The following is an 18,104-nucleotide window of genomic DNA, read 5'->3' as shown; positions in this document are numbered from 1 at the left end:
TAACCATAAAATATTCATAAATTGTACTAAATTATGTTCCCACGATGCCATATGCGAGTTCTACTGACATTTACAAACCAATGAACCTGTAGCCATCTCCTTTATCATATTACTAGTACTCGTTTTAAAGTATTACACTGTGTAGTGGTTTGTGTTATGGTAAAGCTAGTGATTCACAAGATTTTTGCACAGGTGCTCTTGAATCGCAAAGTGATGTAAAGTGACGCCGATGATAGCATCGAACAATAATTATGAGAAAAACGTTTTGTGCTCCAGAAGATTCACATCCTGCCATTTCACAACAAGTGATCACATTTTGTAGTCCTAATACGAGATTATCTTTAACCAAATAGCGTGCAAAGTATGCAGTCTAAGAAAATATCCCATTCAACAGAGGTTTTAATATCACCAACATCCAAAAGCAGTCCCAGATCCCTGACACCTCAGTTGATTGTGCAGTCATGGCTATGGTTTGTAACACTGTGGAACCCCTGATGCAATGTATTATGTGTTGAACAAAGTGGTCTCTATAGTCATTCTTGGGACCAGTCTGCATTTAATGGCAACGTGTTTGAACTATGCTGAGTTCTTTCGTGTTGAAGGTGTTAGTGGTTTGTGCAAGGGTTCACTCAACTAACTTGAGATTAACTCTTCTATTTTCATGTTTTTTTCCTTCCCTCCCTTTTCGTGTGTCTAGCCCTGTGTGTAGTCCGATGTTTCACATGCTCTGCTAAGACGTCACAACCCATAGCATCCTCAAGGCACCATAATCCTCCTGGCACTGTAGCAGCATGGCCATCTCCTCGCGTCTAGCTCTCTGGGAGCAGAAGGAAAGTTGCACTCCTCTTAGCAGGTTTTGTTCTTGCATGATGACGTGGTTGGTCTGTCAACAGTGTTGAGTGCTCAAATGTGGTTCCTCTCATTGCATGCGAATTAACTAACGTCAGCCCAGTTATAAGACACCGGCATAGTACACCACTCGTTTTTTTCAAAGTATTGTTCTAAAATGTGAATATTTGGTAAATGTAAATGATAGGCTCTATATGTGAATTCAGAGAAACTGTGTTTGGTGTTACCCTATATTAATGTGAAGGCGAGAGAACTCTATGTACAGGCAGGTATCGGACCTGATATAATCGAAAAATAGGTATGTTGCATTTGCTCTTCTTTTGCCTTTTCAATGAATGATATTAAAATCTATTTCATAAACGTTTAGAGATAAAGAAGTCTGATTTATATGGATGCAACACAAGGGATTTGCCACTTCCTTCTACAAATGGCTTAACAAAGGTACCTAAGTAAGCCATAGGAAAGCATGAAGGAAAAAGGCCCATAGTGCAAAATATAGTTTTATACCAATCACAATAAAAAACCCATTTGATATAAGCGATTGGAATTTTTTTTTTAACATGAAGGCTATTCGCGATAAAAATGAATGATGACATCATAGTTGAGAGATAATAGGATTTGGGGCATTCTGGTACCCTTTAAGCATTACAAGAAATCTATATTTATCGACACACCTTCCACCAGCACACGAGCTTCCTCATTCATAGAAAGTTAAATTACATAATATAGAGAGCCAAGTGTTCATAAAATGTGTTATAAACTTGAAAAAACGCATATTTGCCTCATTTCTGATACTGCAAACATATTTGTCTTGCTCCAATTTCATGCATTTGGACAAAAGTTCAGAACTCCCTGGTGGGCATGGTTGGAGCAACTTCAGAACTCAGCTGCCCATATATATATATATTTGTCCCCATGCATAGCGACAATGTATGCAATTTAGCCTGCTTGACAACACTCCATGATGTGCATTTTGGAAATACCTGTTTTTGTACCTTCACTTGCACATGCCTGTGTTCTCTAACCCAACGCCTACAGAATGGCGAGAAGTTGCTCTTTCCGTAAGCACCTTTGAAAGTCACGAATTAATCCCCGTGCATCACTTAAAAGTCATACATTTAGCAGTAAGTTAGGAAGAAGCCTGGGAAAGCCATTCAAGCATTCTGTGGTTGTTCACCTCATTCACCAAAACGATTCCCCTCAAACTATAATGGGAACAGCAACTCAGTAACTACTCATGACTACATAGAAATCTATATCTTCAATGGAATTTCTGCACTTTTGCGTAGTTCAACAACACAACAAATAGGGTTTCAGAATATCCTGCGTAAGTACGCATTGGAAGAATTCCTGGTAATGCATTGCAGAAGAGACTTATTGTAAACTGTTGCCTAATGTGAAAATGTGGCTGGATTTCTTCTACTGGGCGTGCTGGCAAGTGAAGATCTACTCATAGTTGAGACCTCTGTCCTCAAAAATACACCGATCCTGCACTTGGGATATAGAATAGGGCTTTGTGTGTGAAGTGCTCCAATTCTTCAATGAGTAACCACTAATCATCTTCCTGAAAACATTCATTATTTTAACGCCTGTTGTTTACTGCTTTGTTCTCTTAGCATGTTATGCTCATTGATGCTCCTTATTGGATTTGATCTGTGGAAGTGAATTGAATTTTTGTTTGTCTCCTAAAGATAAAGTTACATTGGATGGAAGATAATATTGTGTATTAAACCACAGTATGTTCTACATTCTGAATGTTGGGCATAGTGGTCAGGACCATGAAATATCTAGCAGAGTCATTTGTGATATTCATTTTCCATCTCACATAATAGCCATTTAATACGCTGAGTGTGTTCTGTGACCATTATAATAAGCGTGGCCTCCTCCAATAATAATATCAAATGATTATCAAAAATGTAAAAACATGTTACTGTACAAAGCTACAGAGCCACTCACAGAGAATAATGCGGTCCTATGATCATCATTGCTGATTACTAACTACAGCTAGAAACCTTTTTAAATGTATAGTTTGTCTTCTTCTGGAAAAGTGTTGTATTTTTTAAAATTTCAGTGACACCGAAAATACAAAGAAATATTGTTTACATAGTATGGTGACAAGCTGCGATGGGTCATATAAAGTATGTTTCGTAGTCTCAACAGAACAACAAATATGATGACTATATCAACAACCTGATAATATTTCCTTTTATGATGGAAAATACAGGCGCTGCTTTGTTGCTCATTCCTGAGATCTATTGCTATTCTGCAGAGAAGGTACATGGCCAATAATCATTGCAAATGAGTCGTGAAGTCATTCCTCTTCAGTGCACAAGAGCATAATCGTGCATCACTCCATGCTGAAATTAGCTAGCTATTTTGGCAGAAGTGATTCCCTGCATATGCTTAACAGATTACATCTATCAGGGCTTGTTTCCCCTGTAGCACATTAATGCTCGCATGGCTGGGATGTCAGCTATTTTGAAAAAAGATTTAAAGCCCTCATCCCCAGCACAAGTTTGCCTTGAATATATTTGGCTCGGTGAATCCATCACACATGCTGTTACTTTATGAAGACCTCTATTACACTATGCTGACCTGCCTTGCATAGCATGCACACACACGTCCTCTCCTATTTATTTCCTCCCTCAATTTCATTGTAGATGGTAATGAGCAGTTGACCTCTTTGGTACAAAGAACACAAGATGTGATTACAATATTTCCTCTTGCTAGCAGCATCCCTACCGTGTAAATGGAGAGGACAGAAGGCAGATCACAGGGCGTTGACAAGTATTCCATTAAGCTAACTGATTAGGGGACGTATCCCTGAAATTGTGGACCTTTTACATTCTATACATGAGCCCCTCTCTCCCTATTGGAACTATCAACGACTAGCTTGATGCTAGAGATGGAGTGGTGCACAGAAACGTCACAAAGTGCTCTTTAATGTGTGCCAGAACATAAAGCAGGCCAGTCAGCTCCAGAAGTACTCAAGTCACACAGAAATATATACATATTCATTAACATAGATGGGCGCTACCACCTAAATCACAGCCATTAAGCAACGGATAATTACCGCAGCAACAGCAATAAAACAAAACAAAAGTTGTAGTTAGCACTAACTTTACAGGTATGCGAGTGCTCTTGAACAACATGAACAGAGCAGGTGTATGCAACCAAGGTATTGAGGGATCTTCAAGTGGCTCAAAAGTTCACCAAAAAATGAAGATGAGAACTATAGGAGTGGTCTCAAGGTGGGTCATGAGGTGAGCGCGTGAAATCACATTTCTAAGGGGAATACTATTAATCGCTTGAAGAAAGCTGCATAATAATTACGTTTTAGGACAAAAACAGACAACGGAAACGGGGTAGAAACTATGACTTCATTCTATGGCGTAAGCGAGTGTGATGAAGGTAAATAAATTCGAGAGAGGGTTCCCAGAAATGGCTGGTGCTGAGTGTGTCTCTAAAAGAATACTGTGACCAGTGTAAGCGGACCCTTTCAGCAGGTCACTGGGAATCAGAAGGGAAACCATTGTATTTGGCTTGGTTAGATAGCGTGATTCTTCCGTAGATGGGTTTTGTGTTTGCAGACTGAGATGAACTGTTTGTCTACATACAGAAACAAATAGAAGGCTAGCCTGCCTCCATGCACTTTCATGTTTGGGGTTCAGTTATCTGAAGCACAGAAGGAGAATCAAATGTTCCTAGTGTACATGAATTTGGTAATTATGTGTGTCAGACCTGGTTTTTAGAGCGGGTTTATCCCCAGATTCTTTGCTTTGTGGCCTTTTGTTTCTGATCTGTTTTTGTTGGTTTTAGGACTCTGGGCACTTTACCACTGCTGACCAGTGCTAAAGTGCATATGCTCTCCCTGTAAAATGTATGTATGGGTTGGTGTTTCCATAATTGGCTGAATTGATTTACTAGTCAGTCCCTAGTCTAGTGCACTGTGTGTGCCCAGGGCCAGTAAATCAAATGCTGCTAGTGGGCCTGCAGCACTGATTGTGCCAGCCACATAAGCATCCTGTAAATGTAACTCAGGCCTGCCATTGCAGAGCCTGTATGCAGTCTAGTACTGCTATGTTGACTTTGAAAGTGCACCCACTTGCCAGGCATTAACCTACCCTTTTCTTACATATTAGTGAAAGATAGGACATGCCCTGATATGTGTGGCATGTCCTGATGGTGAAATACTGGTAATTTTGTTTTTCACTATTGTAAGGCTATCTGTTCCCAGACGATAGATTTGGGAGTTTGCTTTTAACATCTTATAAGCATAACTGCCCCTGGGAACCAGATAGAAAAATAAAATGTAGTATGCCGGAACTTTTAGTGAGGACGATTTTTATATGCTGTGTTTCATGTTTAATGACTATCTGACAGGGGCTTGGGATGTGCGGGGCTCCAGTGAGTCTGGATGCGTCAGCGCTAGGCTGAATAGACCTGGTCTGCATTTGAAGTGGCGGCAGGAGTGGCGCCTGCACATGAATAGAGCTGTGCCTGTTTCCACAACGATGGCTCCACCCCCCTGTGGTGTGTCTGGAGCCAGAGCTCACACTGACAATGGAGGTTGTTGTGCACTTTCAAAGTGCCCCCCCAGAACTGGTTTAGACTGGGCTCAGAGCCCTGGGCCAGAAGAGAACAAAGAGATTTACTGCATAATGGTTCATGGAATAACGGCCATGTCCGTGGACCCAGTAAAATCTGACGCCTGCATGGCGTCAGGCATCCGTGTTGAGGGTAACAATAATAGCAATACTCCTGAATGATCTACTTTTTCTTCGCTGACAATGGAAGCGACAATAAACCTGATGAAATCTATTAAATCAGGCTCTCCATTGGATCTTTGTCCTCCACAAATCTTCCACCTCCTACCTGAAATGTTCGCATCTCATTTGATGCCTATTTTTAATAAAATGTTTTCATCTGGCATTTTTCCTACCTGTTGGAAGTTGGCTTCTTTGCACCCCCTTCTGAAAAAACCAAACCTTGACAACACTGATCCTAAGAATTATCGCCCGATTTCTAGACTTCCGTTACCTGCTAAGGTGGCGGAGAAAGTCATGAACAACATTCTATCAGAATACATTGAAAAGAAAGATTTTTTTGGTGATACTCAATTCGGGTTTCGAAAACATCATAGTACCGAATTAGCACTTATCACTGCCTCTGAAATGATTAGGCAAACTGTCAACTCGGGGGGCAGTGCAGCACTTGTGCTGCTTGACCTCTCAGCTGCGTTTGACACCGCGAACCATCAGAAACTTTTGGAAGTTCTGAGGGGGATCGGTGTCAAAGGGAAGGCTCTTACTCTATTTGAGTCTTTCCTTGCTGGTAGAGAACAGTTTGTGGCTTTGGATAATTTTAGGTCTCCAAATTTTACGTTACCCTGTGGGGTACCTCAGGGATCATCCCTGAGCCCCACGCTTTTTAATGTTTATGTTGCCCCATTGGGGAAACTGATTAGATCTCTGAGGTTCTCTGCTGTCTCCTATGTGGATGATATGCAGATTATCGTCTCAGTGTCAGGATCTCCCACTGACACTGTGATACGATTCAACTCCTGCCTTCACCAAGTGGGGGAATGGATGGCCACCAACTGCCTAAAATTGAACTCCAGTAAGACGGAGGTACTACTTTTTGGGGCTCATACTAATTTTTGGTCGCCAGATCTTTGGCCCCTGGAACAAGGACCACTACCCACACCAGTGACCAAGGTTAAGAACTTGGGAGTCAAATTTGATTCTAAACTGTCATTTCATATGATCAACATGTCAATCAGGTTACCTCCCTCTCTTTTTTTACATTGAAAATCCTTCGAAAAATCCTTCCATTTATTCCAGCTGAGCTTCGTAAGCTGGTGCTATCAGCACTGGTCCTTTCAAGAGCCGACTATTGCAATGGGCTCTTCATCAACCTTCGCAAAAAATGCCTAGCCAAACTTCAGGTTGTTCAAAATGCTGCGGCCAGGCTCCTACTGAATGTCCCACGATATAAATCAGTTTCTTCTGCATTGAGGGATATTTATTGGCTGCCAATAAAAAGGCGTATAGAGTTTAAAACTCTATGTATTGTGTTTAAAACCACTCAGGATATTGGACCAGGTTTTTAAAAACTGAACTTGTTGTTCTACATTCCAGCTCATAAACTTCATTCATCCTCGTCCAATGATCTTGTTGTTCCCAGGGTGAAGAAATGTTCCTGGGGAGGGAGAAGTTTTTTGTGGGGTGCTACAAGGCTGTGGAATTCTGTCCCATCACATCTGAAACATGAGAACAATTTGTTAGCATTCAGGAAAGCGCTAAAGACCTGGCTATTTACCTGTTAGGTCTGTCGAACCTCAGCCCCAATGAGTAAGCGCCTTGACACCTTTGGTGAATGTTTAGCACTCTACAAGTCGCCTTTTCATTTAATTTAATTTCATTATAAAAAGAAGGGCCCAGACCCAAGACTTTTAGATCACTTCTGGGAATCAAGAGGATCCATTGCCAAGGAGAAGAGCTGGAGAAAGTGAGTAGGAATACTGCCCCTGTGCTGTTTGCTGTCTGGGGTTGGCCTGCAGTGGCTACTTTGATGTTTGCTGTGTCCCCTGCATGAGGAAGGTCTCCAAGGGCTTGAAGAAGAGCTTACCTCCTGTTCTGAAGTCTCAGGGACACCATGACTTCACTCCCAGCTCTCCTGATCTTCCTTGCTCGGAGTTCTGACCTGCCAAGACGTGCCTGTAGCTGTTCTGGGCCTCTGGAGGTTGTTCTGGCAGTTCGGAGCTGGAAAAACAATGCAACAAAAAGAAACATGATGCATCCGCACCTGTTTCCGATGCATCACCGAAAACAACTTCACAGTGCCTGCCCGTGGCTTGATAAATCTCTACACGCTGCATCGAGTGCACCGTTCTCCAAAGTCCGAGGTCACAGCACTGATTCCAGTGAAAGTCCTTCTGTGCAGCTGCAAGAACCCACGCATCGTCCCAGATAATCGCATCACATTGAAGCGCCAGGTCTGTCTCATCGTTAGTGGACGCAGTAAGAAACCGATGCATCACCCACCCACGCAGTAAGAAACCGACACATCACCTCCTCTCCGTAAGGAACCGGCGCATCACCTCTCCTGCACAGCAGTAAGGAACCGATGCATCACCTCCCCCGGAGCAAGGAACTGACGCATCACCTTCCCTGAGTGTAAAGAACCGGCGCATCACCTTCCCTACGACCCTTTTTGTTTATGTGCGTGACGCAGCCAAGGTACTTTGTGTGAAAAGTGTTGCATCTGTAATTTGCTTTGAACTGAACTATTTCTACCATTTGAAGTCATATTTTTTATTGATGTATTGTGGATTTTTGTCGTTTTGGTCTTGTTTGGTTTAGAAAAACATTATTTATTTTTCTAAACTGGTGTGGTGTCCATTTGTAGGGTTTTCACTGTATTACCGTATGTGTTCACAAATGCTTTATACACTGCCTCTGAGATAAGCCTGTCTGCTTGTGCCAAGCTACCAAGGGGGTGAGGGGTTATTTTAAAAGTATATTTCCCATACCGTGACTAGAAACAAGGGTCCTTATTTGGACAAAGGTTCCTGCCTCTGCCAACTAGAGATCCCCATTTCTAACAATGTGTATTCTCTAATTGGGTGGAACGTAGTCACCCTAGACATATGAAGTCAGACCAAGCCAAGCTGAGGTGGTTGGCATACCTTCGGTGTGGCACTGCACTCCTGCCTTCCTCTACCTTTCTCTGCATTTTTCAGCATTCAAGATTGACTCGTATTTCAAGCGACTCTCAGTCCCCCTGCCACTGCATCCTACTGGCGGCTGCCCCTCTGTTATCACACTTCACCTGTTACAGATTTCAGCAGGCCTTTTTTAACAGCAGAGAGGGGGACATAGCAGCACTTGATGGATTTCACTCACTGGTTCCACATTAAGATACAAGAAAAAGGTGAGTACTAGCAGTCGGGTGCAAATCCTTTCATAGGGACAATCGAAGACTGCACTGATACTCGCCTTGACTCATTTGTAAAATGTTATGCAAACCCACTTTTCTCTGTAATTTATTAAAGGCACTTTTAAAATAAGAACATGGCTCAGTCCGGTTAAGTTTGAAAAACATGCCCCATCTCCCTTCAGTGTTTCTCTTTAGCCGTAATTTCTGCAAGTGGGACTAATGTTCCCATCTTTGTTGTGGGATGTTTCTATAAGGGCCCAAAATTTAGTATTTTAGGTGAGCTTATGGCTAATGTAAAATTTGCCTTTTAAAAGCACCAGTGATGGTCAGTAATTCTAGCTTAGAAGAGGGGCCTACATGCACACTCATACACACCCCATGGATTCACATGCACACACAGCCATTTACATCACACACTCACATATACACATATTTTCATTCCTTTACTTTATGCATGGCTTTGATCCTATACAGCACTCCGCTCCATTTAGTTAGGTTTGGGCTATAGAAATACCAAATACTTGCAGACATACATACTTACATATATACATACTGCTAGAACTGGGATTCCTGGTTGGTTGAGGTATTCATCCAGGACAGGCAGGAACCACCACTCTAGTCAGGATAACCTAGATTGACGATAAGATAACGTGTGCTTACCCTCTGGTAGCTTGGCACAGACAAGTCAGGCTTATCTACAAATGCAATGTGTAAAGTATTTGTGGAACACACTCATACACAGTAACACAATAAATACACCACAAAAAGACCCCACCCAGGTTTAGAAATATAGATTATTATATTCTGCATGAAACAAGACCAAAACTACAAGAATCCAATCTGTGGTTTTCACGATATGCTTCTTTCAAGTATAATTGTGAAATAGTGCTTAAATGTCACTAATGCTTTCAAAAAGGTTAATGGAGGTCATGAAGACTGGGGTAATGATACAAATATCCCTCAGAGGATCACCAGAGAGACTTGATCACAATTGCGAAATAGCCATGGGAGCAAAAGTCATTCATGATTCAATAGTTAATTTTGGTCACTGAGACCAAGGTACTTTCACAGGTACGGCCACCAGCAAGAGAGTGCAGGCTGGCTATATGCACCCACAGGTCCAGCAGAATACAGTACCTAACAGGCGGGGCTTACACCATTGAGTCTCTAGGATGGTAGGGGGGCTTCTAGCTTAGCACACAGACAGCATGGATTCTCCTTACGTAGGTGGGCTGTGGCAGTGTCAGGAAGGAGTGTGGCAACTTCAATGAGTGTGCAGCTATGAAGCGTTCCTCCTGAACACACTCCGCTGCCAATTAGACATGAAGTGCTGGTCGTAAACAAATTCCACTGTCACTCAGACATGAAGCATTGATCATAGACAAACTCCATTGTCACTAGGACATGAAGTGCTGATTGTACACAAACTCCTCTGCCAATTAGGCATGAAGCTCTGATTGAAGACAAAACTCCACTGTCACTCAGGCACGAAGCACTGATTATAGGCAAGCTTGTCTGTCACTTAGGCATGAAGGGCAGTGCCCAGCCACTGTATAGGAAAAACAAAGCCTTTGTTGTCTCGGATACCTCTTGAACCAGGGAAAGCCAATAAGCCCTTGGAGATCACCTGGCAGAAGGCAGGATCCAGCTCTCCTTCAACAGAGTCAGAGAGCAGCAGCCAGAAGGTCAACATGTAGAAAAGCAGTCCTTCTAGAAAAACAGTCCAGTTGAGTCCTTTATCCAGCACAGCAGTTTTTTGTCAGTGCTTCAATTGCAATTCCAGTAGTGTCTGATTTTAGGGGGTCTGAGACCCAGTACTTATGCCCAGAAGTGTCTTTGAGTTACTTCAAAGCAACTCTTTGAAGTTTATAATGACCCCTTTCAACACAGTCCTGCCTGCCATGCTGTCTGAGGGGGGTTATCAGTCCTTTGTGGGGACAGGGCACAGCCTATTCAAGTGAAGTGTTAGTTCCTCCCTTGCATCCTGCCCAAGAAAGGCATTGGAATGCAGATGTATGTACATGGGTACTCAGATACACCTATCCTTCCTGTGCTGTGGCTGTCTCGAGGAAATGCACAAAGTGTAGCTGTGACCTACCCCGTAAGTGCATTAGAGACAGGCTATCAAGCACACAGAGCAGTAAATACAGAGAAATGCCCACTTTCTAAAAGTCCCTTCCAGAGAAATATTTATAACAATACATTTAGAAAACAAATAATTTCTATATCAGCCTAGAATAGGATCATATATTCAATAATTGGAATAAATATTCAGAAAAAAACAAAGCCATAAAGACTTTGAGAATAAGACAGGAAAACACCTTCTTACTGCCAAGAGCCACACGCCTCTGCTGCTCCCGACCCGTGAGCTCTCTCTTCACTTGGCTGAAATATTTACTTCCCAGCCAAGAGCTGCACACCGCTGCTGCTCCGACCTGCCACTCTTTTTTTCCTAGCGATCCTGACGTGAATGACCCGTGCTGCGGGTTGCAGCCGCTCATGTTGCGGGAATCACTCGGCATGAGCACTTTATTGCTTTATCACTATTTAATTAGCCGCAATGTATCTGACTGACCTCCATGATTCCCATGGCGTGATTGTACGTCATTGAGCTGTTTCATACGGACTGCACTGAACTCGTACCTTTGATGCATTCGCAGCAGCATACACCGCAAGCAATTGCAATTTTGCCTTGACGTAATTTCAATTGGTTCCTTCTCACACAGGCATTTCTTCTCTCAGGCATACGTTTTAAGTCTTATAGCAACAAGGGATCAAAACATCATCCATGACTATTGTAAATGTGTTTAATCTAGATACAAATAGCATGTCTACCTTATGAAAATAAGTGGTACTAATTGTTCAACACTTGTGGAGCCACGTCGCAAATGTCTGACTTTTGTTTTTATAATATGTCCAGTTTTCCTATCTTTTTCTTATGGCTTTGTTATTTCTGAATATTTATTAAAATTATTGATTATATGATCCTATTCTACACTATTATAGAAATGATTTGTTTTTTATATGTATTATAAATATTTCTCTGGAAGGGACCTTTTGTTCCTCTATAAATGACTTCCCCCATGGTCCCTGTGACATCCTTGAGTTCCCTTGCCTATGACAACACACTTTCTAAAAGGAGGATTTCTAAAATAGCAATGTTTAATCCAACTTCACCAGTAAGTAGGATTTATCAATACCATTCCAAACATATGAAAAAAGAAGAATCAGCTCCTCTCTGATCAGAAATTACAGCTTAAAAATGTATTAAGCAATTCCCAGTGCTATGCTATGAGAGGAGTAAACCTCACAGTAGTGAAAAGCGAAATAGTCTGTTAGTCACTATGAAGGCATGCAAAACATAAAAGTAAGTATCCTACGTTTTACTTACATAGCACCTTGACATTTGGACTACCTAGAGCCTACCTTAGGGGTGGCATGTATGTAACAAAAGGGGAGTTTGAGGCTTGGCAAGTAGTTTTAAATGCCATGTTGAAGTGGCAGTACACTGCACACAGGCACTGCAATAGCAAGCCTGTGGCAGTTTTAAAAGGCTACTTTTATCGTTGCACAATCAGTGCTGCAGCCCACTATTAGCATTTACTTCACAGGCCCTGGGTTGTCATGTAGTTCCCACTAATCAACAGGACCTGGCGTTTGTTGGACAAATCAAACTCTGGGTGAGGTGCCTAGACTGATTCCAGGCACCCTCGCATGATATGTTGGTCTAGATACTAGCTAGCTCACAGTGCCACCATAAGCCCCCTAACCTTACCAGGCAACGAATAGCTTCTGGCTACCACTGAACATGACAACCCTCACCCCTCAGGAATTGGGGAAACAGATCAGAACCTTTCGCTCAGTCACTTGTGCCTACTTGTACTCATAGAAATATACTGAATACACAGTGGGCTGTTTTCAATATATTTATTGAACCAACATTATTCTCGTATAGGCTACAAGTGCTGCGATAATCAGTAGACAGAAGCAGATGAAAGAGATTACAAGCACTAAAGGTGTTAATAATAGATAGAGTTCTACCATGGTGATAAAACTGTGTACATATGTAGGCATAAAAACAAGGCAGTAATCAGGCATACTTCTACTATGCAAACCCTTCACTAAGCGTACCTAGAGTGTGTGTAGGTGTAAAGCCAATAATTCCCCCAAGGAATGATCCAACCTCATAACCTGGTGGGGGAGAATATAGGAGCCATGCTTGGTCATGAACTGGACACCCCTCACAATTTGTCAGACCACATCTTGGTGAAGTCTCAACATGCAGGGACCCTCGGTGTCAGCTGAAGTGCCTCCTCTGCTAATCTATTGGGATGCTCTTTATATTAGAACGCAGCCTTGCAATGTGCATATAGATTAGTGATGTTATGGATATGTAGAAAGCCCTGTCGCCCTTTGGATGAAGATAGAACAACATTTGCACATAGTGTGTCAGAAGGGCATTGTACATGATGTTAGAGAAATCGTGATACTGCTTCATTCCGAAGTAATTTAATTGCACAGCGCTTCGTGCTGAAATGAGTTTGTTTGTTTGACAGAGGCATTGTCAAGATATTTTGAACACATTCAATTATGCATTTAATCTTTTATCCTATTGGCGCTCGTTACTGTTCACATCATGGTTTATTGATTAAGTTCACTGCCCTACACCCACCTTACAGTGTTGTATAATGATGCCAATCCTTCACAGACGATACACAAATGCTTAATTTGTATGAGCAATTCCTGAATGGTTATGATCAAATGTGATTTTAACCCATTAGGAATGAGCCTTGTTTGTTAATAATCTCCACACTGTTTGGGATGATACTATAAAGTTCACAACTTGAACAATTAATATTCTTGTGTGAATATTTAATTTATTTTTAGCTCTTCTGAAGAAGAATCTTTTTTTGTTTTAATAGTAAATGAGACATAAGAGAGAGCAATTGTGTGTCGACTATCAAACCCCTGTTTAGCACTACCTCCCTGCTTTGCTAATGTTCTGTTAAATATCATTATCTCTGCATGCGCCCCACTTCTTTTTTTGCCAGCTGCCGCTGTGACCACTACATTGCTGCTTGCTCCTTTGGGTCACGGATTTATAGTTTGCTAGAAACTATTCCGGCTATTATAATTTGTGCACCTAATAAACAATTCTTGGCTCCAAAGTCATGGCATTCAGTAAGCATGCATTGATGTTTCTTTATGTATTAACATTTGTTTAAAGAAAAGGTTATTTATTTAGTTTTGCATAACTTCACGTATGAAAAGAAATGCATGAATATTTATTTGTTTGACACGTTCATTTTCCTCTATTTAAATGTTGCCCTATCTTTGTATTCTTCAAGTAGATTAGGGAAGAGGACAAAACTCCCACCCCATCCTCGCCTCCTCCTTTCTACTCTGTGATTCCGGGTGGGTTCATTAAACAGCTGGTTCGTGAAACAGAAAAAGAATCAAAAGAAAAGAAAGAAAAGCAACCAAAAGATGAAGCTCAGGTTCGTACTCCGGGCCGGCATTAGGAATGTGCGACTGGTGCGGCAGCACTGGCCGCTGACAGGGGAGGGGCCGCTGACCTGGGGGGTGGGGCGCTGTGTTGAGGAATAACTTTCGATTTAGAAATACATTTAACAGAGTTCCTTGTGCATTCAGTTTTCATGCAGCATTACAAATGTCAAAATAACTCTTGTGATTCATTTTTCTGCTGGAGAGAGAGATCAGAGTTTTGTCTATTGGCAGTTTTCACTTGCCATGAAGTAGCGCAGAGGGTTAATGTGCCTCCTGCAAAGAACGCCTATGGTGCAGATCAATATTTGTATTTTATGTGGATAGCTGAGTGAACTACTGCTTTTGTCACAGAGTTCCTTTTATGACTGCAGTTCATAATATACAACCCTGATATAAAACTATGGGGCATATTCACAAGCCCCTATCACGTTGTGGTGGTGATAGGGACCTCGCATGATTCACAAGGCAGCGTTAAGCCACGTTAACGTGGCTTAACGCTGCCTTGTGAATAGGCACCTTTTCACGCTGTGTTGAGGTGTGAAAGGGGCGTGCAGTGGGTGTTGTGGTGGATGTTCCACCGCAACACCCATTGATATTTACGCTGCCCCCTATTCACAAAGGCAGCGTAAATAGGAGCTAACCCCAAACTTAAGACCAAGAAAACCCTAGTCTTTAGCTGGCGATACGAGGAGAAATGTTTTATTTCTCCTCGTTTTTGCATTTTCCATGTGCACATGGAAAATGCAAAATGCCATGGTTTGTTTATGTACAGGAATTTACAGAAGTGCTGCATGAAGCAGCACACATATGGTGCAGCCTTGCTTTTCCGAAGTGGCGAAGAGAGGCGTTAAGCCAAGCAGGCTAACGCCTCTCTCGTCGCCACTTCCTTGTGAATATCCCCCAATGACTATTATGAACTGCATTCAAAGACCTGCATGCAAACTGCATAAAATAGGTTAGGATGTTCTGATTTTCCCCCCAGTCTTTTTTTTATCTATTCCTAATGATGCTGAAAAGTGTTTGTTTGGGTAGATATACATTCTTATTATTAAAGTCAGCCTTTATTAGTGCTTTGAAACATATGAAATGTATGTGGGAGAGGGACTATGGAGCGATGAGAGGCACTTTTGACTGGCGGTCATGAGGAAATCCGAGGAGGTGGTCATCAGGGGGGTAGATGCTGTCTGAATGCATGCCTTTTACCACCATGTGGCATAATGTCTGCATTGGTGCAATGCAGTATTCAGTTACAAGGAATATATAACATATCCTAATTTATCTATGAATGCACGCTACAATTGTTGAACCACCAAAGAATCTTTCTTGGCAGAATGTTTAGACTAAGTTGACATATATTTAACAATGTCACACAGTGACTCAAAGCAAACATAATTTGTAAATCTAATTGGATCGCTGAGGCAGACACTTAATTAAGTGTCATTTGCCATTAGTCACTGACATGAAAGGATGTTCTTCTATATATTAGAAAAAGCAATCAAGTTGTCATCAAAGTATTAAACAATCCAGGCGTGGTTGCAGACACCCTAATGTTAACCTACCATGGAAGAACAACTGAAGCGACTGAAGTCACAGAACAGGCATCACAATGTGTTGACAAGAGTACGTTTTTTCCCCAGCTTGCCAGTACAAACATCATTTTGATTAACAAAATGCATTGCAGAGCAAAGAATATGCAAATATTTCCAAAAACATGGGTACAATTAATTATACAAGACTGAGGATAGTATTGCTTATTCAGTCGTAAGTTTGTAGTATGTGATTTGCTCAAGAAAGGCAATCGTTTCTTTGCACCTTGGTATTGTTAAATGTGTTCCTTCTGTCTTTTAGGGCGTCCTTTTCATGTAGTAGTTAGTATATAAATATCAAAAAAGGAGACATGGTCGTTTTTGTTGTTACACAGTTTTTAAGCAGGACCAGTAGGAGCCTGAGATTGTTGCTGCAATTGCCTCACTGTGTGGTTTTTCGCAGCATAATTTCCACCATGTAAACCTGGCTTAATTAGTGCCCGGAAAACACATGATTTTGAGTTTGCACACCTTTTTGCGGATGGAAACATGCAACATTACTGCACTATACCTCAATGTGAGATGGAAACTTGGAATGGTGGAGGAATGCCACGCAGGGTAAATACCACGCAGTTTCAGGATGATTTTGGGCCCTTAGTAAAAGCATACATTATTTCTGAGTTGTTCCACTGTAAGTGAAGTAGGCTAGATACATTACATAATGAAAGGGTTCTTCTGACATTGTGACCAACGTTCGTTCCCCGCCTTGATTTGACCGAGAACACGTCCTACTGTACATCCTTGACTGCCAGTTACCACTTTACTGAAAGTGTTCTCTTATGTTTCAATTTAAATCAATGCCACTTCACACACTATGATAGTTCTCTAAGAATGGCTTTCAGTCCTATAATTTCAATAAATGTGATATGGTAACTGTAATGTAATTTTTTTTAAAATGCATTTGACAACAATCACTCCATCTTTCAATAGGTTACCCAAGACACAGCACCAGAGGTTTTAAAGGTATGTTTAATCAAGTTATTGATGTACAGCCACAGGGAAGTGTTTTCCTTTCAGACCACTTTCCCCCCTAATGTTTTTATCACATTTTAACCGTAACTTACAATTCCATCTTGTAATGAGAGCACCAGTCATACCCATAGCACCAGCTGTTTTCTTACTTGAGTATTTGATCAAATTCTGCATCTTCTAACATGTTTTATCTATGTGTTTGTTTGCGTACTGGTTTAAACTGGTGTGTCCTATAGTTGTATACATTTGAATGTACGGTCAACTTTCTTACTGTGAGGATGTTGATTGTTTTTACATACCTTTAGTCACATTTTCAAAATGACAATGCATGCATAGCAGAAGAGGAAGAAACAGCTCTAAATAGGAAATTATCAGATTAAATGACATATGATACCCCACTGCAGAGGATCAGTGGCTTCTGAAAATTCAGACTGGGGAGCATCACTTTTCATCTAACATCAACATGAAACCACTACACATTTCCTCATCCACTTTGTATCCCAACCTTTCTGATACAAAGTGACCCTCCTAAGATTCCAGTTCTCCCCATTCTCAAGAACCGTTGAATAAAGGTGATATTTGAGTACCTTGAAAGTCCCCCTAAACCTAGTCAGACCTCTGCCCAACCTTCCTGTTCTCATTTTGACCCAGTCACCAACCCTTACATGACTGTGCTCCATCACACATGGTTTCAAACCATTCTCTCCTCACATCAACCACTCCCTTATCCATGCTAGAGCTTACTTAGTTACCGGTTATCTGCCACGCATCATATCAAATGGCGACTTCGCAGTATTCTCATGTTCAGTTGAACAATAAGCCCATACCATATCCAAAACCTTTGTCTCATCCTCTTGTCCATTCACTGCTGGCATTTGTATGGTTCCTTTGACCATCATATTTGCCCTCTCACAATGCTATTGACTTGTTGATCATATAAAGAAGTATGGTTGTATGTGACTCGGCAAGACAGCAAAAAGTCCTGCATTTCACTGGACTTTAATTGAGCACCATTGCCTGTAGAAAACCATATATATTCCATTCATTAGACCAATAGTGGAACAGGTGGTTGCCTCTCTTACAAACTTCACAATTAACCACTTAGTGTACACATCGACAACCACTAGAGCAAACCTTAAATCCCCTCTCAGTTCATTCATTGGTCCTATGAAAGTCATACACAGGATGTGCCAAGGTCTTCACAGGTCCTCTATGTAACCCGTGACTGACTGACTACCCACCTTCAAC

The 18,104-nt window shown here is 41.5% G+C and overlaps 1 protein-coding gene across 1 annotated transcript in view; it reads left to right on the top strand.

The window, feature by feature from the left end:
- MYO18B (myosin XVIIIB) overlaps nt 1-18,104 on the top strand; it is a 1,710,199-nt gene that overhangs the window by 100,366 nt on the left and 1,591,729 nt on the right. Inside the window, exons 2-4 of the mRNA XM_078665559.1 lie at nt 698-830; nt 14,142-14,288; nt 16,815-16,847. Coding sequence (XP_078521685.1) covers nt 792-830; nt 14,142-14,288; nt 16,815-16,847 — 219 coding nt within the window. The 5' untranslated portion in view covers nt 698-791. The remainder of the gene's footprint in view (nt 1-697; nt 831-14,141; nt 14,289-16,814; nt 16,848-18,104) is intronic.

This window comes from Lissotriton helveticus, chromosome 11 (genome assembly GCF_964261635.1).
Source record: "Lissotriton helveticus chromosome 11, aLisHel1.1, whole genome shotgun sequence".
Taxonomy (NCBI): Eukaryota; Metazoa; Chordata; class Amphibia; order Caudata; family Salamandridae; genus Lissotriton; species Lissotriton helveticus.
Note: the sequence above shows the minus strand (reverse complement) of the source record. Positions and strands in the feature narration are given on the sequence as shown.